This window comes from Stegodyphus dumicola, chromosome 9, assembly GCF_044657685.1.
Source record: "Stegodyphus dumicola isolate Sdum_Otavi_A_Nest chromosome 9, ASM4465768v1".
NCBI lineage: Eukaryota > Metazoa > Arthropoda > Arachnida > Araneae > Eresidae > Stegodyphus > Stegodyphus dumicola.
Window position 1 is genome coordinate 38,090,789 of NC_140776.1, and position 25,384 is coordinate 38,116,172.

The 25,384-nt window shown below is 32.7% G+C and overlaps 1 protein-coding gene across 2 annotated transcripts in view; it reads left to right on the top strand.

Moving 5' to 3' along the window:
* LOC118197677 (cell adhesion molecule Dscam1-like) overlaps positions 1 to 25,384 on the top strand; it is a 952,054-nt gene that overhangs the window by 165,033 nt on the left and 761,637 nt on the right. For both annotated transcript variants that reach the window (XR_015042957.1, XM_085823340.1), the window contains exon 2: positions 5,107 to 5,427. Coding sequence is in view for 1 of the 2 variants with exons in the window: in XM_085823340.1 (XP_085679466.1) it covers positions 5,107 to 5,427 (321 nt within the window). In the remaining variant the exon portion in view is untranslated. The remainder of the gene's footprint in view (positions 1 to 5,106; positions 5,428 to 25,384) is intronic.

The window sequence follows — 25,384 nt, forward strand, 5'->3', positions numbered from 1 at the left end:
AGTTCATTTGAATATTTAATTTTTAAATACTTCTATTATTATCCAAATTAAATTAAAGTTCTTCCATTTAAATACGTTATTCAATACATTACACTTCAACTTGTTTAAATATATTAAACAGTAGACCACGGATTTAGTTTGACTATAATCGGGTACATGTGCGAAGATTTTTGCATACAAAGATGGGCATTTAATTTTTGGTAGAAAGGTCACTGAAAATAAGATGGTTATATCTAAAATAATCGAGAGGTCTCTGTGTACAGACTCTGTCTCTTCGTGTTTATTTACATTCTGCCGGTGCATTTTAGCCTCCCGGATAGTCAGGAAAGTGCAGATTAAAGTGTCAATATACACCTTGCCAGGGAACTTAAGATTCTGAAACTGGCTGCAGACATGTACTCTAGGGATTTTTCGGTGCATTAAGCTGTCATTTCTCAAGAGTGAATAGACCAATTTGATAGAGTGGAAAGAAATACATTGCTCTGGAAAGACCAGATTTGAACTCTGAAGGAAGAAAGGATTCCAGTACACTGGTGAATATCTGTTTCAATATTATATAAAGTAATGCGAGTGTTAAACATTATTCTTTTAGCATAATTACAAGGAAAGATAATTTTTGTTGTTAAAATCATTTTTATTTAGGGAGAATATGCTGAAAATAACATATAATCTGTATTAATAAAATATAATATAAATCATATTAAACATATCATATAATTCATGCTAATTTAAATCGTATATAATCCATACTAATTATATGTGATTCAGACTAATAATATATAATTCATATTAAAATATATGATTCGTTCAATGTGACAAAATCCGTTAAGGTGAACAGTCATTGTTATTTATCTATTAATAAAATGAAATATTTCGTATAAACTTGTCTTAGATTCATTCCTTTGTAAATTTAAGACTATAATTAAAATATTTCGAACTTATATCAGTTATAGGAATATATTTCATATTAATAATGTATAATTCATATTAATAATACATGATTCTGATTCATATTAATAATATATAATTCGCATTAAAGTACATGATTCATTCCGTGTGAAAAATCCGTTTACTTAAAACAAATAATCATGATTATTTATCTATTAAAATTTAATATTTCATATAAACTTGCATTACTGTCATTAGGAAATTTAAGAATATTATTAAAATTTTTCGAAATTTCTTTATTATATACAGGAATATATTTATATTAATAGTTTAATATCTGCCATAATTTACAATTACATTCCAACCAAAGGTGTTTGTAGACATTCGTAACATTATTCATATCTAGTTAAGTGAAAAATAGCGTGTATTAAGTGTTCGTAGAAAGTTTTTGAACAACTAAAACAAATGAGGAGGAAAATGGAATCATTATTGAGGTAAATATAGCTTATAGAACAAGATGCAGAACTAAATGTAGCTCAAGGATGCAAGGAACAAGATACAGAGCTATATATAGCTCAAAGCTGAAAAAACAGAGATAAGGTGAAATTTTCTTTAACACGAGAAGAACATCGTAAATCATTAAAAGCGCTCGAAGAGTGAACTCCAAAGCAGTAACTGCTTCTCATACACGTGACCTTTCAATTAAGCTAACTGAAATAACTGACAGACGACCTATTTATAGAATTTATCAACCAAATTAATAAATAGAAAATTCTGGATGCAAACTTATGATTAAAAAATTCTAGAAGCTTATAAAAAATGGCTCTTAGAGCTACAAAAAGTGGCTTTTCGTGCATATCCGTAATTTTTTGCAAATTAGCGAATAATGTTTATATAGTGTTGACTTGTTCGAGAAAATTCTCATTAAGGCTCATTAGAAAGATTGTTTTGAAACATCTCCAATTTTCGTTCAGCTATCTTTAGAATCGAATCGTACGCTCCTAAAATTTCCCTAACAGCTACTCCATTTTAACAAACATTGTTCCCTATGAGTATATAGTCTCTGAATCTTCGGAACGTAGAAGTAACAAACTAATGCACTCCTAATATTAGCGGACACTCTTTAATAATGAACATATCTGAATTTCGATACTTTATGCTAAAAGCTATATATGTCTGTATATTTTAGTGTATAATCATTTTAATCTGTTCAAGTTCGTTTGGTCCGTAATTTCAGTAATTCAGCATCTCTTTCTAATAATGCTGTCTAAAGAAAAGCTATATCTTGCCTTTCGTTACAGATTGTAAATAACAACGGGCCATTTCATGACTTATCAAATAAATCAATGTACACTGCTCGTAAAAAAAAAAAAAAAAAAAAAAAAAAAAAAAAAGGACAGCTCTATGTCTCCCGTTCTACTGCGCCGATTAAAAAAAATTCAAATTGCATTTTTCAAGTCTCAAAAGCGCGACTTGAATATGTATTAGATTCTAACATAGGTATTTTGACACAAAAATCGAACTTTTTCTGAAATGATATAGCAATTTTTTTTTTTTTTTTTTTTATATTTCGATTCTACTTCTCAGATTACGCCAAGATATAAAATTTTGTAAAATTTGGTGCGAAATTTACGGAGAAATTCAAAAATTTATCTTGGCGATTTTTTTCAGTTTGCGCCAAGAATAATTTACTTGGCGAACTTGCTAATATATATGGCAACCTATTTTCCTTTCCCTTCCATTATGCAGGAACGAAGAAAAAGTCACATCGTTTTTATCTTTTTACAATGTATATGAGTGGAAAAAAGTCACATCGTTGCTACTTACTTGTACAAAGAATTTCAACAAAGTGTCTAAACCCCATTTGATGTTTTATCGCTTTCAACAAATATGCCAAATTTCAAAATGGGCCAATATATAAATTCACGTATATCTTGAATAAAAAACTGTAATATTTTGCAGGTATGCTTAGAAATACGTCTATTTTAAGGTGGTGGTAAAACATTTATGGATTATAATTCAAATGTTTTTTAATTAGTTAAAATTATTTAAAAATACAAATTTTAAAATTAAATCATAAAAAATGGGTGAATTATTTTTAGAATTAACCTGAATTTCGAAATGTGAAAGGAAGAATCAAGTAAGTTTAATAAAAAAGAGAGATTAATAAATATATACTAAATTAACATTGAAGGAGCTAATTTTTTAAAAACTACCCGTGCGATTTTTGGCAGTTTGGTGTAATTTGAATCGTAAAATTGAAATACGGAAAAAAATAGCATGTCATTTCAGAAAAATTCCGATTTTGTGTCAAAATACCTATTTAGAACAATGTTATGTCTAAATCTGATACATATCCTAAGTCGTGCTTTCGAGACATGAAAAACGCAATTTGAATTTCGTCAATCAGCCCAATAGAACGGGAGATATCGAACTGTCCCCCTTTTTTTGCGCAGTTATAAATAATATTATAAATAATATATTACTATTATAAATAATATTTTGCAATAAAATTTATTATATTGCTATTCAACAGAACAACGAGTAACGTGGAACATTTCGCAGCGTGGACCTTCACTATGTGCAGAAAGTCCTTTAGTACGCGTTGGAACATGAACGAGGATGAATTAAATGTAAACTTAATTATTTATTATGATACAAATGAGGAAACGCAGAACAATTATGTATACATCATTTTTTAAAGTTGTCCATATGACGTGCAAAGCATTTATTCCAGCGCTTAAGAAGTGCATGTATACCTCTTGAAAAGAATTCCGTTTTTCGGTTCAGACTGTAGCCTAGTCGTAAACATTCCCATCGCTTTGGATGTGTCTGCCTTGCACCGCATCTTTAAATCAGATGGGATCCAGAAATCTATCAGTTTTGACGTGAAAACTATGTAACTCCTTGCAAGCATTGACGCGATGGTGTCTTAGTTCAGAAGTCAACTGATGATGTGACAATCCATCTCGTTCGCATTCTATTGAACCGCAGTCGCTATGATGAAATATCATATTCCGCAAGCCATCATGGATGAAATATGATGGACGAACTATGATGATCTGATCATGGATGAACTATGTACTGAACAACCATTTATATCCCAAATGTTGACTGTTTCCTTCACCCAGTAATACAGATATTTCCCTTCGCAAGTTCTTCCATAGCGCAATGTCTCCTTTCATAATATTGCAGAATGCCGGGGCCGGTCATGGGCTTTCTGTCATGCAAGCGATGTCACTTTTAAGTTATCTAAACCAGGGGTTCTCAATCGGTGGTATGTGTACCACTGGCTGCACGCAAGAGAAAAATAGGTTCTACCCCAAAAAGCAAAGTATTTTTAACTAAAATTAAAACCCCAACATCCTGATTGAGTTTTTCTCTAACACTCGTAAATTTAGGCGATCTGAGCTTTGTTCAAGAGTGGTGGTAGTAGTAGTACCTTGTAGTGGTGGTACTAAAGGTTTCCAAATTTTGTTTCAATGGTACACGTTAGTCAAACGTTTGAGAACCCCTGATCAACACCATTCGCACGTTTGCTGCAGGGCACACAAAAATCACCGTACTGGATTAAATCTTGCGATGAATTTCAACTGGTTTAACGCTTTCATTACGCAGAATATGTATCACAGTTTATTTTGGTTTATATGATTACGGAAAAGTCAGTAGGGCTAACTGCCTAAGGTTCGTGGAGGACTTTCTACGGGAAACGGGCTCGTATACATGTTGCACATGGAGAAATTTACCAGTAGGATGCGGCGCCTGTTGAGAATGGTGCGGTCATCTTTCCACAGATGCTGCTTTCTTTTCCAAGATTGCAGCAACATGTTGCCATCTGTTGATCAATTTTTGAAACAAAAAGATGATTCCCGCCTACTTACAGATCATTCATGCAAATTTTATATTGTATGAAATTTCTTTACTTAAATTACCTACATATTTACAGTTTCTCTCCTAAAATATCTTATAAAATGAGAAAATTCTACAAATAATACTAAGCGAACTGATAATAAAGGCAACAAATTAATTCTTTGCTTAACAAATTTCACAAATTTTTCGTATATAGGATGAGTTAATATATTTTATTTTTCAGTATTAACAAACATGATAGATACGGAATTAAACACATTTTTAGCAATGTACACTTCAGAAAAATACATCTTTCTAAAAGAGTTACATGGATCCTATTTAATGTATTCTTTTTATTTTATTTTACAGTGCTTTCAAGTGATAACCTGAATAAAGGTCCATCATTCATCAATGAACCTCCAAGCCGAGTAGAATTTTCCAACTCTAGTGGGACCGTTATCTCCTGCATGGCAGATGGGAGACCAAGACCTGTCATAACATGGGTCAAGCATGATGGAGAACTGATTCATGACCTTCCTGGCCTGCGGCATACACGTCACGATGGTTCTTTGGTTTTCCCCCCATTTGCCGCTGAAGACTACCGAGCAGATATCCACACGTCAATTTATAGGTGCGAAGCTTCTAACAGCATAGGAACGGTTGGCAGTAGAGACGTACACGTGAGAGCAGGTAAGGGATATTTTATACTTAAACATTAGAGCTTCTGATTATTTGGAGCGTATTTCGATTATTCAAGAAAGACGACTTTGAAAAGAAAGAGATCTGGCATTTACATTAGTCTACCTCATGCGCATGATCTGACACAAAATTATAAATAGCCAATCATTATTTTAAACATATGAAATGGAAATAATGCGTTGAGAAGAAATATCATTATGAAAGTTTCTACACTTTGTTTCTCCAGTGCTAAAAGAGTTTTTCCACTTTTGGTTTATTAACTCTAGCTGTAGAATTAAAAATGACGCTGACTAAGTTCCCATGTTTCCCAGTCTCTCTCCCCCAAAACTGGAAATTCCCCTGTTGCTTATTTGTTTACTTCATTCCTTGTTATCAAATCACCGCAGAATGTTCATGTTTTAAGAGTTGTAGTACTTTGACATTTAACTTCAAGTACACTCTTGTCTTACCTTGGATACTTCAAGTATGTATTTAAAATCTTCATTCCTTGCAATTATAATTTCATTTTTTTCTGCGCCTAAAATCACAGAATAGAAAGCTTTTCTAACTGTGATCGTCTGTTTTAACTTACGTGATGTAAGGCGACATGTAATTCTAAATTTCTGAAATATGTTAAAGAAAAATTAAGTTTTTTTTTTTATTATTATTCTCAATTAGAACGCAATAATTGTTTTAATTTATTCATAATTTTAAATTAGACTCAATTTCGAGATATTTTCAACTGAAAAATTTTGGTTTTAATAAGAGATAGAATTATTATGTGTTCTTTGATATGTTCTGCTAGTCAAGATTTTTAGAACGGGCTCATGTCTTGAACAGTCTAGCTCTTTTCTGTAGTTCGTCTGTACGAACGTATGTACGTACGTGCGTACGTACGTATCTCGCATAACTCAAAAACGAGTAGCCTCAGAACGTTGAAATTTTGTATATAAGACTGCTATAACATGTAGATGTGCACCTCGTATTTTAGTTGCAATCGGCCGCACCAAACGTATATGAATATATTCATATATATATCCACTCTGTTACCCGGCTCAGTAATCTCAGTTTCTTTACTCTTATATGTTTGTAAATTGTACATTTTTTGCTTTAAAAATGATTGAATTATGTTTTTATCTTCCGGTTAAGGTTCTTATGCCTTTCGTAATTCTGGAAGCAATATTTGTACAATTATCAACAATTTAAAAGCTGTTTAAGTCCCGTTAAGTTTTAAATAAAATGGCGGACATATTTGTTTACATTTGAAACAGCAGAATTGTAGTTTTGTTGCCAATCTAGAGAGACTAAGCTTCGCAACACAAAAATAACGCCTTCATAATATTATTGCGAATTAAATCATGCTTAATCCTTTCTGGAATTTCTTCGAGGAAATAAGTGTTTAAAATTTACTTCGTAAATTTACGAAGTAATTTTCGTAAATTTCGTAAATTTCTATTTACTTCGTAAATTTTAATGCAGATATTTTGAGTGTTTATGTATTTTTGCCTTGTCGCGAAGTGAGAACTGAATAAATGGAATGTGAAATACTAAATCGTCTGTGAAAAGCTGTTTCTTTTCTGTTTTGTTTGCTTAATTTCTTTCATGCATCGTTTTAGTTTTATTATAGTATTTGAATAGAACATGTGGCAGCGATAATTCTTCAAATGACATAAATTTTGTGCTTTCAGAGTGTCGTTATAGTAAACAAATATAGTGAATTTTAAAGAGTGCATTTATTCTATTGTAGTGTATGCGCTTCGACGAAGTAGATTTAATTCAATCCAATCAATTTAAATGAAATTTAAAAAAATGCGAATATTTAATATTCTGTACAAGGAAGTCATGTGGTGTACACATCAGATTTTTTTAATCAAAATAGAATCTTTAATAAAAATGAAAATTTACCATTACAATGTAGAAAAAATTAAAATCCTACAGTGAAAATAATTTTTTGAAATTTCAAAATAATCTTAGCACAAACTTTGCGAGAACTTCTGTATTTATAGGATTTTATGAAGTTGATTTAAATTTCAATTTTTATTCTTTGTAAAAAATTGCTTCTAAATCTCTTTCTTTCCTTATATGTATATGTATTTCCTTCCTTTTGCTAATGTTGTTATTATATATATATATGTGTGTGTGTTTGAGAATTAGCATGTAGGCATCTAAAGAAAACTATTGTAAGCTTAGAAACTATTTATCATTTTATGTTATCTTTATCCTTTGATCGTTTGTAAAATCCAGAAATGTGTAATACGAGGGTTGGAACTTTAATAGTGGCAACTATTTATTTACAAGGAATACAAAAGTGATTCATGTCACCATGTTTTACAGTCCTTCAATATAGTCGCCAGCATTGTGTACAACCCGTTTCCAACGATGTGGAAATCGCAGAATACCTGTAGCAGCGCCTGTTTTGTTGATAGTTTGAATGGACCGGTCTACTGCCGCAAGAATCTCAGGAACAGTTTGGGAGCAAGTGCCACGAAGTGATTCCTTCATTTTAGGAATTAAGTCCTAGTCACAAGGGCTTAGATCTGGGGAGTATGGTGGATGGTAAAGCACTTCCCAGCCCCATCGCTTGAACAAATCAGTCACAGCTTGCGCAGCATGCGGCCGAGCATTGTCATGCAAAATGAGAGGAGCGTTCTGCAGAAAGTGTCGCCGTTTTTTTCTCAAAGCTGGTCGGAGATTGTGCTCCAAAAATGAGCAGCAATACTGCGTAGTGACGGTCTGCTGTGGGGGAACGGTATGCGTTAGGATGATACCATCACAGTCGTACACGAGAATCACCATAACTTTCACATTGCTGGGGTTCTGACGAAATTTCGAACGTCGTGGTGACCCGTGATGACGCCATTCGTTTGATTGGCGTTTCAGTTCTGGCTGGTACGATCGGGCCCAAGTCTCATACAGCGTAATGATATGGCGTAAAAAAGCAGGTGGGTTCGGGCAGCATCGTATCGTAGCCATTTCTGCATTTTCGTCAATTGATGTGGAACCCATCGTGAAGCAATTTTTCTCTTGGACAGGCGTTCCTTCAGAATGTGCAGCACAGTCGTATGCGCTAATCCTGTTTGTCCGGCCAGCTGACGAATCGTTTGGCGACGATCACTGTCCATTAGTGCGGCAACAGCTTGCGCGTCCGCATCGCTGACACTCGGACGACCTGGCCGCAGCATGTCTGCCACGTTTACGGTTCTGTAAGGCAATGCAGATTCCCCGCAAGCCTCTTGAAGCCCTTGATGACATTGTCGTGCTGTACGACCTCTGGCACATTCAAGTTTTATCCAACATCGTTGTTCTTGTTTTGAAAACATCCTGACAACACTTACTTTAGACCGCGAGCTAATACAAGGATTCGTTCTTCGCGTCACTCCGCATGCGCATGACGTTGTTAGGACGAGTCTTTTTACTGAGAGGTAAGGTAGGTATGTAGTTTAGCTGTGGTATACGCGATATTCTTTGGTTTTGTTGCGTAGCTTTTTTTCAGCTGTGTTGCCACTATTAAAGTTCCAACCCTCGTAGTTAAAAGAAAGCGTTAATGAAAACATCAACCTGGAAGTTTAGTCATTATTTTCATGTATTTTTCTTGTCTAGCAAACAGTGCTAATCAGCATACTTGATACCAATTTGCTGACATAAAATTTAAAAATTTTAATTAGCCCAGGTAAGTCATCTCAGTTTTTCTTCGAAAAGAACTTGCGAAACCTAGAAGTTACTTCGTATATGCTCAAAAATGTGACGAAATAATTAAATATGAATTGTAAAATTTTATCTTAAGATGAATCAACAAATGCAGCTTAAATATGCACTGCTTCTTTATATGTACGTTTAATTTATTATTTACTCTTACATTTCTAGCAAATATTGGCCTGAGCCATTGCTGATATAACGCATATTTAATCACATTTACTAAAAATTAAAAAATAATAACTCTATTTCTAGCAACTTAACGCTTGTAAACTTCTAAATGATACCCAAGAGTAAGCAAGCTGTGCTGAGAAAAATCTTGAATTATTAAATCGTTTCCCAAAATTCGCGAAGTTAGTCATGAAAAGGGAACAATGTGGTTTCCCTTTTAGTAAATTTTATTCTTTACTCAGAATGCTTTGCTGGGAATTCATTAGAAACAGCGATTATTTTGGTCTCGTTATTTATGCATATAACTTTGAATTGCAAACGTGGTAAATAAGTCATGCGTTTTATCTTGAATTATTTACGTTTTATATGGTTTTATTACTTGGAAGATTATAGAAAGAAAAATCTAAGAATTCTTTTAAACGAATAAATTTCGCTATTTAAATTGGACGTTGAAAAAAGAAAAAAACTCCTTTAATTTTAACGTGTACTTAATTTTTGAGAAACCCAATTTAAATATTCTAATTTTATGAGCAGAACAAATCATATTTTTCGTAATGAATGGGTGGATTGTATCATCTCGGTAGAAATAAAGTTGTTAGATAATATAAACAAAAAATCTACATACGGATTATAATTTGTAGAATAACGTTTAAACTGCTTCTTTAAATTATGTCTGAAAATGGCTTACGAAAGGAATATGACTACAAAGACATTTCAGAAATATTTATTTCTCAATTCTAATCTCGAGAATATTCCTCGAAATGTCAACCGTGAACGTTATTTGCTCTAGAAGCTCAATTAATAAATCATGTTTGAACTTATTCCTAAGAAAGTTAAGTGTGTAATGTATTATTGTACAGCAATCTGCCATCCAGCTGGTATAGTGGTTTGTGACGCAGACTGCCGTACCGACTGACCCCGGATTTCAATCCCGGAGAACCTGTGTATGGTTGTAAGCGTATTGTGTCTGTGCGGTAGGTGACAGGTAATGGAGGAAGGGAACACCTGGTGGCTAAGAGAGGCAATCAGATATATCCCTCAAATCCGCCTCTAGCTAGAAACAACAGCAAGAGGACGCGGGACATGCGTCTAGGGCACTCTAAATACACGACGAGGCAAAGTCCTATCAAGAGTTTGGTGGTAGAGGAAGAGAGGTGGAAGACTCTCAAACACCCTCCGCTCTCAAAACTGAGGCGAAAGTACACAATTAATGCGGTGGCACACGTATATAGACAATGGTGGAATTCCGGTGTCCCGCTCTCTTCTGCCTTCTGCTTCTAAGCAATTATCAGCTGTGCTCAAAGTGATATCGCATGTAGAAGATGCTTTCCGAATAAATATGAAATATTGGATATTTGTTAAGCCTAATAGCCATCTAAAATAAATCAACTTTTGTTAATGCAAACATATATAATTTAAAAGTAAGAGTTTGTTTTTTATATTTTAATTAAAATAAATGAAACATTAATCTCGTTCATTCGCAAAACATTATCAGTTGGCGAGCCCTTGAAACAATTAAATATTCACTAACATTAATTATGCTTTAACTAGCAAGAAATAGTTTAATTCGAACAATGAACGAAAGTTTATGTTAGTTTATGTTAGGTTTTTTGTGAGATTCTCATTTTTGGTGAACTCTTACAGGTGTCAAACATATATCATTCGACGATCTGTCAAGTGTTGCACCTGCACTGTAAGCTCTTTGATTTGTGTTCCAGGCTTTCCTGCAAGTAAATCATAAAAACCGTTTTCAGAGGGCTATTATTCCCCCACTCAAAAAATAGTATCTTTATTTTACAAAGCATTAAGTATTGCTTAAAATATTGAATAATGTTCATAAATAATAGCATAATAATGAATAATAAATATATAAAAATAATAGTTTATAAATAATAGTATAATAGTATATAATGAATGTTTATAAATAATAGCAGTCAGCAATATTAATGAAGTAACATTAAATTAAAATATTAATTTAACTTTTTATTATGTAGTTAATTAGTATAACCTAAATAATTAATTCATAATACTGCCAACTGATAAATATTATGAACATTTACCTCATTACTGTAATCAATGAAAGCCCTCCAATGGATGAAAAGCTGGTTGGGTTTGGTTTAATTATGGGAAAACATAGTAGGGGATGAATGCCTTCGTAGAGAACTTTCTAAGGAAAACTGGCTCCTATATACTTTACGTATGGGGATACATTATGCATATGGAAAACCAGGAAAACGCTCATGCAACCTGCCCGTTCGCGGGATTCGAACCTCATACCGAACTACCAATGTTCAGCGACTTTATCGCTCGCGCGTTGGTTGGCCTGTGTAGCTTAGGCAACTGAGCAATGGTAGCTAGACTTGGATTCGAATCCCGGAAAACAGTGCAGCTGCGTTGTCTTTACCGGATTTTCCTTAAATCCAATCAAGCCTAATTAGTAGAAATTGTTTATAATCCCATGTATATTATATAAATAGATGCAAAACCTTTTAAATTGATTTTTGCAAAGCAATCTAACTTCTTAGCTAAATTTGATAAAATTAGTAATTATAATTTATTTCCTCATTCTTATCAATTTCGCGCAAATCAGGCTTAAAATACTCAATTTAACTCTTAATATATAGTTTTTTTTTTTCCAAATTCATTTAAGTAATACACAGTTCTTATCAATAGGCATTTCTCGCATTTATTAAAAAAGTAATGTAAAATCTTGAACGTGCTGTTGTACACATAAATTATACATTTATGAACCTTGTATGTCTGGATGTTATTTACATTTTTCTAGTTTAAATCATAAATTTAAAAAAATAATACCTTTAATTTTTTTTAAGTTGATAGTCTTAATTGATTATTATAGTGAATACCGTCTAAGTTCTTTTATTCTTTTTATGAGTTTGCTTAAAATAATGGTAAAATATGTTTTGGTATCCATAGTCAAACGCATAACGTAAAAACTAAAGGAGATTTACTTTCCATTCTTAAATAAATTCTTTTTCATAATATTAGTAATCATTCTTATGCAAATACTTGTTGTGCCGTGGGAAATTTATGATATTAACAGCATTATGCAAGGTCCCTCTTTTTTAATCGATTTAAAGACCACTGGGAGATAATGAGAATGACAGTGCACGATAAACTCCACCCGAATATTCATTGCATAAACTATCGTACAAAATTTTTCATCGAAAACTTTCCAAGCTAAAATATTGGTTTAAAATAGTCTCTTCTCATCTTCCTCGACAGGGGAGTCCACTTTTCATCTCATGAAAGATGCATAGATTTTATTTGCATATTTCCACGAAATATAAAACTAAATATTCGATGAGATACGCACATTATGCAGCCATTAGAGATTCCGAAAGACTTGGTTTAGTCGTTATCTAAACGGGCTTGAAGTTTTCGCGTAAAAACCTTAAGGTACAAACTTTTCTTCAAGATTGAATAAAATTTCATGTGTAAAATAAACTTCGTTACTGGGAGATCTGCTCTTAGGTCGCATTATACTTAACATGACGAGCTGAGTTAATGCATTCAAGGAAGATTTATCCTAGACAACTGTGTCATAAAAATGAAAAATATGTAATGTTTATAATTAGATTTTTGAAATCCTAGTCAGCTAGGAGAGTGCTATATCTGAAAAAAAAAATAAATATATTACGCCCCAAAGAGCGTTTTTTCATTTACAAATTATTCACACATTTCGGGAGAATTTGGACTAGCGTCACATTGTGTTAAAAGCATTTAAAAATAGCACATCTCCGATAGACAGCCTCTCACGGTGGAGAAACTGTTTCAATCCCTTCAATGTTGCCATTGCTCGCTTTGAAATTGCTGAGTTTATTTAATCAAAATTTCTTTAAAGTTTTACAAAATATGAAATAGACAATAAAAAAAAATTTCGGGCTTCCAGGTTCCCATGTTCGGATGGAGGACTATGTTATTCAAAATTTTATGACTCTCGGTACCTTTGTTTTTTCACAATGGGAGAAACATACACACATTCATGTAGATTCTTCACTATTTAGATTCTTTAAATACCTATTGATAATATTAGTTTGGTGGCAACTATTTGAAAAATGATTCAGTCATTTAACGTAATTCAACGCAAAATGCGTTTTGAGATTAATAGCCCTTCTAGGCTAACGTCCGTTTGGGCAAAAAAAATCTAATTTGTAAATCTTAAATGCAGACTTGCGGCTGCTGAACCTTCTCGATTCTAATAGGTGGCTCATATTCTAAAAAAGTATATTTATTTTGTACAGTTTTTTAATTTCTGAATATTTCAATTCTTATTTGTGCTGTATTGCTTCACATTATTTTTAATTTTCGAATTTCAAGCCATTAAATGGAACAATAGACGTTACCATTTTAGTTAAAGGATTTGTTTTTCAAATTCCTTCTTTAAAACATTTAATTTTTGAAAATTAATTAGTTACCTTTCAAACACTTTTTTTAAAGTTTTGCTTTGGTTTTCGCCGCTTCTCTTCTAGGATTTGGCTTGATTATCTTCTCTTAGCGCAAAAACATAGATGTATAAGATTTTCCCCCGCTTTTATAGTTTTAAATGCTTCGTAAACTTAACTTTGTATTGAATGTTTGGTTTCTGCAGTTGTCGTCCTCATCATTTATTCAGTGATACTGGTTCTTAATTTATATTCAAAATAGTTCTTTAAAGTTTTTTTGAAAGTATTCTTTACTTATTGGAATTGACGTTTCGAAATTGTCTTTCTCCATCTATCTCTTTATTTATTTGTCTTGCGTACATATAAATTAAAATTTATTGTAAAGTATAAAGGACGTATTTTCTTTACAGGAATATTTCTATTCCTTTAATTTTTTGGAACAAGTTATAGATTCATTTATGCTTTTATAAAATTGCTTTAGTCCAAAGGGGCTCTGTCCCTGAAGAACTATTGTTTTCGTTTTGCGATTTTGCGTTGAATCACTATAAATTTCCGTTTCACTTTTCAAAAGGGTGCCACCAAATGTTACAGTCCTGCATTATATTTGAAGAAACTGAATAATGAAAAATCTGCATAAATGTATGTCTATTTCTCGCATTGTGATAAAACAACGGTAAATAGAGCCATCGAATTTTTAACGACGTAATCTTCTTACGAATATGGGCATGTGGAAGACCAAATTTGAAATTTGGAATTTCTTTTATTATCGTTTTTCATATTTTGTAAAACGTTAACGAATTTTTGAGTTACAAACTCAACGATTTAAAAGCGAGAAATGGCAACCCTCTATGGGGGGAAGGAACCTTTTTCTCTCTAGCGGGCGCGGAACTATGTATCGGAAATTCTAAAGATAGGCTCAATTTAAACTTATTTACGAAATTGCTACTGAACTGAATTTTATGGTCTAAGTGCAAAGAAAATATGATATTTAATAAATAAAGTAACACACAAAACGTTAAAAAAATGCCCATTTGAACAAAATTTAAAATCTGAAAACTTTCAAATTTTTTTTTTGGGGGGGGTTGTATTTTATTTATTTATTTAATTATTTTAAAGTTTATTTTTTATCTAAAAATTAGTTTTAAATCCGATTTTTCTATAACTGTTGTCATATGTAATTCATCGGTGTATAATTCAGAAGCGTGTCTCTGATAATTCTTTTGCTGCCCAATTGAGATAGTGGCCAGTGACGCTGACTGCCGTACTGGAGAGCCCTGGTTCAAACAAGAAGAAGACATGTTTCTTGTAAGAGTGTAGTGTCTGGTCGGTATGGGGGCACTCTAAATATGCTGCAAGCTGAAAGTTCTTGTGAGAAGTTGGGGATAGGGAAAGAGGGGAAACTTATGGACCGTGCTGTTCATCAAAATTGAGGCAGAACTGGTACTATCACCTGTACAGTGCTCAGGGCTGTATCCAATAACAGGCGCAATCTTGCTCTCTTTGCCACGATGAATTTCGTGGGCTTGTTCTGATGCTACCTGTCAGACAAGTGATATATATCACAACAACGGCAATATATTTCTTTTGGCTAGCCCATGACAAAGATAGAAGAATTATCAACTACTGTTGTTTTATTGTTTTGTTTCTCGTTTGCGTATTAATTTACTTCTGTTTCATCATTGCTTTCCATATTTCTTATTATTTTTTAATCTTGTGCATTCTTTATGTTAGATACTTTTCCACTTTTGTTATATTTATATTTTACTTTATTCGGTACTATTCAGAACAGTCTTACAGCATTTTACATGACGTTAATTTTAAATTAAATATTTTTAAATTTAATTATTGATCTCTCTCTTTCATATGCTTTGTTAAATGCCATGAACATTACTATATACTTGAATATCGTAAATTGGATACATAAGTTTTCCCTTGGCAGTGTTTAATTTTTCATTAACTCAATTTATAAAGAATTTAAACTACCAGGATTCGGAATCTGTGACCTCATACTGACCCAAATGAAAACTATCTATCGAAATGATGAAACAAAAGTTAGGCATTTTTCGAAATACTTTTTCTTTACTTTCAGAAGGATAAAGGGTTATTGGCTTTGGACATTAAAAGACCTTGCTGAATGTGGTATTAGTTAAAGCTTTTCCCATATGAGCAGGAAAAAAAACCTTCTAGTTCTAAACTTAATTTACTTTACTTCCGAGTATCCTCCTAAGAATCAGCAAGAAAAGTGAATCTAACAGATCCATGTCTCCATACGATTTATTGGTTTAAAGCCTTAACTTTGCTAACCTAGATTCTCCCGTTCTGCCTTTCACTCTCGAAACAAAACACCAGTATTCCGGAAGAAATAAGATTGCTCAAAAAGTAAGATAAAGCACCTCATAGGGCGCAGAAACGAAGCCCTTGATCTTGTTGAAATACCGAAGAAACTAGAAGCAAAAAATCTCTTATTTAACGCTCGACTCCGACCACTTAATCCCAAACTGTCAGGGGGCGCTAAGACTTTTACTGAAATTAAATTTACACCTTCTATTGGATCCGACGGTCAAAACGTAGGCTTCTTTTTCTTTCCTTTTTATTATTTTGAGTTAAAATAGCCTTTTAGTGTTACTCTCTATTTGATGTTATTTTTCGCCTGGCTGACTCCTTCCTAGCCTTTTTACAAATGAGATTTACTTTCTGAGCAAAAACGTAACAAATGAGAGGATAGCTTCGAACTCTTTTATTTATTTATGCTTGGTTTGCTTAGCACAAGTTAAGATTTTCTTATCAGGATGTAGGAGAAATGCCGACGCTTCTAGAGAATACTTATGCTACATGAAAGTCATAAAGTTAGGATGGTCACGTATGCACATAAAATGGTTTGGTTGTTAAATTGCATCTTTCAATAACGTTAAATGAAATTCTAGATCATGGTCTGAAAACAAATTTTAATGAATTGTATAGATGGCACGTAATGATGAATTTAATATTTTTAAATATATTAATATGTAAAATTTAAATTATCTGAAATGAGCGATTTCACATTTGTGGCTACCATATGAGTCATCTTATTCTCTATAAAGTAACACTTGCATGTGCTACGTGTACTAACAGACATGGCCGAAAATCTGGTGTTTAGATAGCACCTTAAATATTATTACCACACTCTGCAAAATGCGAATGGAATTGTAATTAGCATTATCAATGACATATGCCATTTGTATTATTAATGCTTCGTAAATTTTGCCATAAAATGAGAGTGAGCAAAACATTCTTTCAATCTAAGGAATTGTGAAATAATGCTTACATTAAAATTCATAAGATTTTCAAGTTAGCATTGCGTGTTTAAAACTGCAAATTCCAGGTATCTTGGACTATATAAATGAGGTTTATTGTATTATAAATAAGCAAAATAAGGTTTATATAACGAATATGTTATCCCTAATTGCTTTGGGGGAGGAATGCATGACGCAAAAAATTTATAAGCGATTTATTTAAAGAATATCAGGTAAACAAGAAATTTCGTGAGGTGTTTTTGAGAACAATCAATTTTAGAGCATTGGTGTTGTCAAACTGATTCTGATGACGTCATATGTTTACATTCTTTTCAAACCTTACTCAGTAGAGTTATTGAGTACATCGCAAATTTCTCTAGCAGTTTTGTAGGAAGCGCAGTCGTCGAAAAAACGTGTGGATTGAAAGAGGAGAGTTGAAGGTCTATTTTGCTTTACGAATACAAATTAGCAAACAAAGCTGCAGAGGCCTCTAGAAGAACATGCTTCGCGTTTGGAAAGACGTTTGTGAGTAAACGAACTGCTCAAAAGTTGTTCAGTCGATTTTCCTTCCGGAGACTAAAACCTTGACGGCAATCCTTGTGTTTGTCGTCCATCCCCTCTTGACACTGTCCAGCTGGAAAAGAAAATTTAGCAGAATTCTCATCAAACCTGCCAGAAGTTTGCACATAGGTTTGGAGAATCTGCCGAAACAATTCGATCACATCTTCGTAACCTTCGTAAGACATGGAAGTTAAGCAAGTAGTTTCTCATGTCCTGTCCAAAGAAAAGAAGATCCAACGATTGATCATCTGTTTGTCGTTGTTGTCATTACATTAAATAAGTTACATTAAATCTTGACATGTGACCAAAAAATGGATGATATATCTTAACCGGAAAACGAAACATTATCAGCCGACTTCTGGTTCGATCTCATTAGCCGCCAAACCGGACGTTAACTAAACGAAGATAATGCTGTATGTCAGGACCAGCCCTGGCATATTCCGCCAGGAATGTCTAGCAAGCGGAAAAACCATAACAGCCGAGGTCCATTCGTCGCAAATGCAAAGAGTTTCTGCTGCACTGTACGCGAAACGCAGCCAGCGCTGATCAACAGAAGAGGAGTTCTCTTCCCTACGATAATGCCAGACCTCACACTGCAAAAAACGACCGAAGAGGTCATCAAAACGCTGGGATAAGTGATGTCACAACTGCTGTATCACAATTTTTGGGCTCCAGAAAAACAAAGATTTTTTTCAAAATATCATTTATAAGTTTGATTATCAACATGTACTCGAAGCCAGTGGTGATTATTTTGAAGAATAAAAGGCGTGTGTAAGGTTCTTTTGGGCCGTTTTTGATGAATAACGAAAACCAAATGAGCGTTCTTGGTGACCTGGTATTATTGGTAATTATGACGAATTTAAATTATCACTCATTAGTGATGTAAAATAGCACTAAGCTTCATTTGCGTCGAAAAGAATTCGACCTATATGCTGTCATCGATGTACATCAATATTGAAGAATTTCTTGTTTGTATTTAATAAATTTCAATTGATTTTTCTTTGTAGCTGTTCTTATTTAATTTATTGATTCTATAATTTAAATAGCTTATCTTCTCAAGCTTTAATTTTCTTATCAAAGAGCAATAAAAATTCCATCATCGCAACAAAGCGAAAAAACTCAAAAACTTAAAAATTGCTATTACAAGAAAAACGTTTTTAAAGTGCCATAACACAGTTGATTAAAGAAAAAAAAATAAGTTATTATTTCCCTGCAAAATTAGCATTTATATTTTTCAAAGGATTTAGCTAATTTCCTTTTAGCATAATTTGAAACACCCAAAAGAAATTCTTACAAAATATATATGAAGAGAAGCAGTAAAAATACAGGTTCGTATTTTTGGCTTTGTGCCTACAGTATATCTTCTAAATTGACATTTTAGTCACACCTAGATGGAAAAAGGGAAGTGGAAGGAAAAAAAAATCTTATTGAGATTTTTTATTTGCATTTCTGTTGGTAATATCTATAAGTATTATTTACATTAATTATTTTTCAGATTTATGTAAAATACATGTGTTTCAAGTAAAACTGAGTGCAAATGGTTTAAAAAATTATTTGCGTTTCAGCCAAAAATTAGGTATACTTTCAGCCAAAAATTAGGTAAAAATTAGGTATACTTATAGGAATACTGTTATTTATTATTTAATCTTAATATTACTACTCAATTCTTTTAAATTCTAGTTGTAGACATGAAATAAATGAAAATAACTTTAAAAAATAATTCAAATTAATTACGATATAATTAATTAATTGTATTCCAGATACTTGATTTATGAACAAGTGCAAAAAATAATCTGGCAAATGGAAATGGAATGGTAAAAGGCAAATGGAAGCTAAATGTTAGTGCTTTTAAACTGAACATATAAGATGTTTTATAAAGGACATTTTTGATCTTATGAACTGCATTTTCTGTTATTATATGACATAAGTAAATGTTTTTTTTAAATGGAGAAAATTAAACTTTAAATCAATTTTGCGGGCAAATATTTACACAAAGCACACCAGAAAACAGTGAATTCCTTCCTTGGGACAAGCCTGATAGAAGATAAGAAGCAAAAAACTGCGTAATAGTGTAATATTAATAAAAATGTTATGATTTTAAACAAATCTTTCAGAAAATATAAAAAATCATTTGTGGCTGTGATGTTTATGTAAAACGTGTAGTATCTACTAGTGTTTATAACACAAATATTATCATTACAATTAAGAGTATGTAATATGAAACGCAATGTGCATATATTTAAATATAATTCAGGAAATGGGTTTTGCATACCTTCGGTAGAGCATAAATCATTAACATAGCTAGGTCTTAATTATTCTCATTGCTTTAAATCCCTTACAAGAAATTTTGTCACCTACCCAAGTATTAAACATAAATTTCCAGAAGAACTGGAGCTCTGGTATACCAACGCGCCAGTCAGCACATTTCTCGTATAAACAATTTCATTCCCACTGCACAACAACAATACATATACTCCTTGTGTAAAATGCTAGAAATTTACTAGGAAGTATCACTCTAAAATCATTTATAAGACTATCTGATAGCAAATCTCAAATTTTTTTTTCAAGTCATTGATAAATTACTTTGTCGAATCGTTAGGTCTTTTTGAAGCAAGAGATGTGAAAAATGAGCAATGCGGTTGCTAGGACTCGCACCTGTACCTCTCGAATATGCGCCGAGTGTGCTATCGTTACACTACGAAGGCATGCTTGAAGGGTGAAGAAATACCTTATATACTCCTCCTTTTAAAAGCCGACTGGGGGACCGATCCCATATTAGGGGACCCAAAGGCCAAATCCTAAGTAGTGATGAATTATTTTCCACCACCTTTTAGTATGCGCGCCACTGTAAAATCATTAGGTTTTTTGACGCAGGAGACGTAAAAAATGTGGAATGCTTAGTCGAGCATTGGCCACAGGTGCCGAGTGTGCTACCATTACACCAAGAAGGTACGGTATGTCTGTCATGAGAAAAGCTCTCGCCAGTTAGTCTGTTGCCCTAGAAACGAGCCTTGACCCATTTTCAATAGGGGTGTTTTGAAGACCAATGACAAACTCTTTTCCCCTCAGGCAACAGTCACCAGAAACAAAATAACAATAAAGTAACCCTTGAATCTCCCCTATTTGAAATATACCAGCCCTGTTGCTATAACGACCGCCATCCGCTAGACACTGTTCTTCTCGTAGACAGACAGTATGCTGGAAGGAGGGAGAAAATTACGTTATGACGTATCCTGAATTTATTTTGGCAATAAAGAGACGAATATACTTGCTATGTTATATTGACAAAATTTTAGTTTATGCATGCTGTAGAACACTTCGATACCGCAGTTGAGACATAACGTTCTCAGCTATATAAACGATATTTGAAATAAAGCTTCATTTCATTACTGAAAAAAGAAAAAATAAAGTATAAAGGTAATGTCTTATCTTACATCGTTACAGAAACTCCATCATAAAATATTATCTAAACAATTTTGGTAATACATACATATAATTCAAGGCAATATTTATAGCTTACTTAAAGAAAAACCATGCAGGAAATCCTTAAAAATAATAAGCATATGGTTTCTCAAATAAAACATTGGGAATAGATAAATTTAACTCGCCGTAAATCTGAAAGCCCTCGAAGATTCAAAATATTAGGAAAACGTTAGTATCGTTTCATAACCTAAGAACTGGAGACTCACAACGTAATTTCTGAGGTTTTAGAGAGTCGTCATTCGTCCTTTCGTCATAAAATTCCATCTGTTTCATCACTCTAAAATGTTTGAGATACAAATAGGTTTTTAAAGTTATACTTACAAAATTTCTGGAGTATTCAAAGTACTAGTCTCCGTCATCATCAATGCACTTCTGTGGGCAAATTTTCCGAAGATTAAATGCCTCAAGTCATTCATTTCTTGTAATCGATGAAAAATTGCACTTATAGCCTCATCAATGTCATCTTCGGAACGAAAACGACTTAAGTTCTTCTGTAGATTAAAAAATGACTGAATGTCACACATCTGACAGCTAGATCGGGTGAACAGAGTGGATGTTGTATCACTTGGATGTAATTTTGTTCAAAAAACTCAACTGTCAATCTCGCTGAACGAGAAGATGCATTGTTATGATGGAGCATGAATCCTCTAATATTCACTTCTTGGAGAATTTCTGGAAGACACTTAGTGGTGTACCAGTTAGCTGTGACTGTCTTATGTCCTTCCGGCTTGATGTCTTTGACCAGTTCTGTTCTTCTAAAGAAGACGGGATAGGTTACCTTCTTCATGACACGTGGTCTCTTCATCATTGGTCATCATTTTTCGCCATTGGCACGTGGTCTTTCATCATCGTGGGATTATCTTCGAAGACGAGTTTTTAACTTTCTTGACGTGTCGGAACTTAAAAAAAAAATGGTATGCCTGTTTCAGCACCAGTTACTATTTTAGAAATAATGCCATGGGCACCATCCTTAAGTATTTTACTGGATTCTTTACGAATTTTGACACGCTTCTCTTTTGGCGCTTAGTTAATTATGGGAAACCCAAAGGCAAACTAGTTTTTAAATGTGCAATTTTTCATGAATAATTTTATGTAAAGCAATGAATCCAATGTTAAATTCTTTCGGTATCATTTGGTAGGTTCAGCAATTATCATCTATTAACATTTACCATGTGACACAAACATTATCCGGAATTTTTGCTGACAACGGCCTTAATGTGTGTTCTTCATCCTGAAGAAAGCTGCGACCTCTGTGAAACCTGTAAACCAGCTGGATACAGTAAGATAAGACGGACCTTCATTTTCAAATGCTTATTACAGATGTTGATTGCATTCCTCTCGATTTAATCCCACTTTAAAAAATCATAGAAAATCATAGTGCGATAATGTTCTCGCGTCACCTCCACTTTTCCTTTTGCCTATAACTTATTCTACGATTAAGTGCTTGTAATTGGCCAACAAAAATTCGTCTGCTACAAAGGATCTCTAAGGAGATCCTGTGTCTGCTAGTCAAAAATATTTCATAATTTGAAATCTAATTATTAACCTTTTTCTGCCACTTATAGTCTGCACGTACTCAAAAATTTCTGACTGATCTTACAATTATATAATGTGAAAACATGAATATATAATAAATATTATTCATTACCATTTTAGCAGCTTTGTTTTTATATTAGTATAGCTAAATATTCATAAATGCTTGCATAAATTACGATTGTAATCATATTTAGAGTAATAACATATGTTTCACATGTAAAATTCATTTTTATACAAATAAGTATGTCGTAAAAATGTCATATTTTTTAACAACTTGTCACTCTACTTAACTTTTAAAGTATAAGTATAAATGTAACAAAACATCAAAGCAGGAATAAAAGTTTTTCTTCTGGGAACCACAATCTTAACTGCTATCCCAGAAATATAAGAAATAAATCTTTGTTCCATTACGAAAAGAACGGAAGAAGGCATTTATGTACAACATTCTAGCTATCTAAAATTTCCCCGTAAGAAGAAAATACGCAATTATTTCGACTACAATCCTTTACGTGCTTACCTACGAAAATATATTGCTTACAAAATGGGAGCAATTTGAACTCATGTGTGGGGATTTAAGATAGAGCAGTTTGCGAACTCAACTGCGATTTTGAAAGGGCAAAATATATTTTCACCGTTCTTAGGTAAAGAAAGAAATTAAGAAAACCAATGTTGCTTAGCAACGCTACGTATGGAAACAGTGATAGGGATTTGCGACTTTTCTATTAAATGCTTTCGGAAGTTTCAGCAGGAATGGCTCGTTCCTCGAGGATAAAGTTTCGTCGATATTTTCTCTTGGAAAATTAAAATACCTTATAATTAATACACAATTAAGCTAATAAAGTGTCATAGTGAAGCTATACAATTACATAATATATTATTTTTATGCAACACTTTGCAAATTGTCGATCAAAGGGACTCGGGATATTAAAATTAAAAATCTGATATAGATACAACATGACTTCCTTGTACGGCCTGTTAAATTTTATATATACGAGTATTTTGCTCTTCTTCATTTAAACCTATTTCCTCGAACTTATTTATTTAGAGATATATTTCTCATTCAGTGAATTCAACTCTCACTTCACGCCAAGGCAAAAGATATAAAAACTGTATCTTCATTAAGATTTGTAAAATACAGAAAAACCTAAAGCACTAAATTTAGTTAAAAGCAGTTTTACATACAAAAATATAATGTTAAAACTCTAATTATAATAACAAGCGATTTTTTAAAATTAAAGCAGGAAATTCGGTCAACGGACAATAAGAGAAAATTCACGGTACACAAAAATTTAAACTTAACTTTTGGTTCCACTGTACAAAAATACACAAAATTTGGTGCACTACATAACTTAATTCACAAATCTACTATATTTCAAATGTAAATAAACAGCTGCCACGTTATATGTAGCCCGTCTTTATACTTTAAAATTGTTGTTAGTTCTACATCTATTGCATGCAGATTAACTAAACGCATAGAAACCGGAACATAAGAACTACATGATTTAATCACGTGCAAAGCAAAAAAATGCACAATTTATTTACGTATAAGAATAAAATTCAGAACTCACTGAGCCTGGTAAGAGGGTGGGTATATTTCGCGTCTATATATACTTATAAATATATGTTTATATATGTGTATATATATATATATACGTCTATAAATTTATTTTGCACAACTTAATAACTAGTAGCGTCAGAAAGTTGAAATTTTGTATATAAGTCTGTTATAACATGTAGTTGTGCACTTTGAATTTAATTAGAAATAATGTTTTTTTTTTTTTTACTATAAATTTTAAGTTCATTTTGTAACTGCGATTGGTTTCACAGTGCAATAAATTTGCGTTCGAAAAACACGAGTAATACACATGTGCAGTCATTTATATTCGTGTATTTGCATAGTTTCAGAAATATTCGAATTTTTCGTAAATTGAAAGTATAGAAAATTAATTAAAAACATAATATGAAATTATTGTTATTAATGCAGCTGATTATTACAATAGAGAGTAAGAGACTATAACTTATAATAATTAAAATAAAAGTTTAATATTAAAAAAATCTCCGTTTCAAGTAAGAAGGACATGATAACACCCAAAAAAGGTTTTACATGTTTCAAAATTAGAATTATGGTATGTATTGTATGTCCTACTGCCTTCTTGTATTTCTTATGTTGAAGCTATTTCTGTTAATATTTTTCACTTAATGATTCAACAAGTCATTGCCGAATTCTATTCTCTACACCTCCAGTTCGGCAAATATTCTTTAAATGAAATTTATTCCTCATTTCAAAACTATCTTGCTGGATTTTTTAATCATTACTACTTTAATAATATTTTTAATTACGACGTCAACAAATCGTAAGTTTCACGGAAACTTGAAATTTTCAGACATTAAACAAAAATATCCTTTGATCTCTTTTAAAACAAACTAGGGATTTTTAGCAATTTTGAATACATAAGCGTTGGGATTCTACGAGATCGAATGATGTTTCTTTCTTAGCTGACCAGGCGGCCGAGCGATAAAAACCGCTGAACAACGGTAGTTCGATCTGAGGCTCGAGCCCTGTTACATGGGTGTTTGCGTGGTTTTCCCCACATGTAACGCGGATACAAGGCAGTTTCCCTTAAAAAGTCCTCCATGCGTCATTCCTTCCCTTTTGAGTAGCGCCTAATTGCCAAGCATGCAATGAAGTTAAAATAAAAACTGTTGTTTCTTGTCCATTTGTCAGTTGTGTCACTTTTTTCGGAAAGTATGCCATTCCTTTCTATGTTGGTAATCTGCATATAAGGAATTTTCTTTTAAATCTTTATTTTCTGTGGTCATTTTTCGTACTGTATTTGACTTCTAGAAATA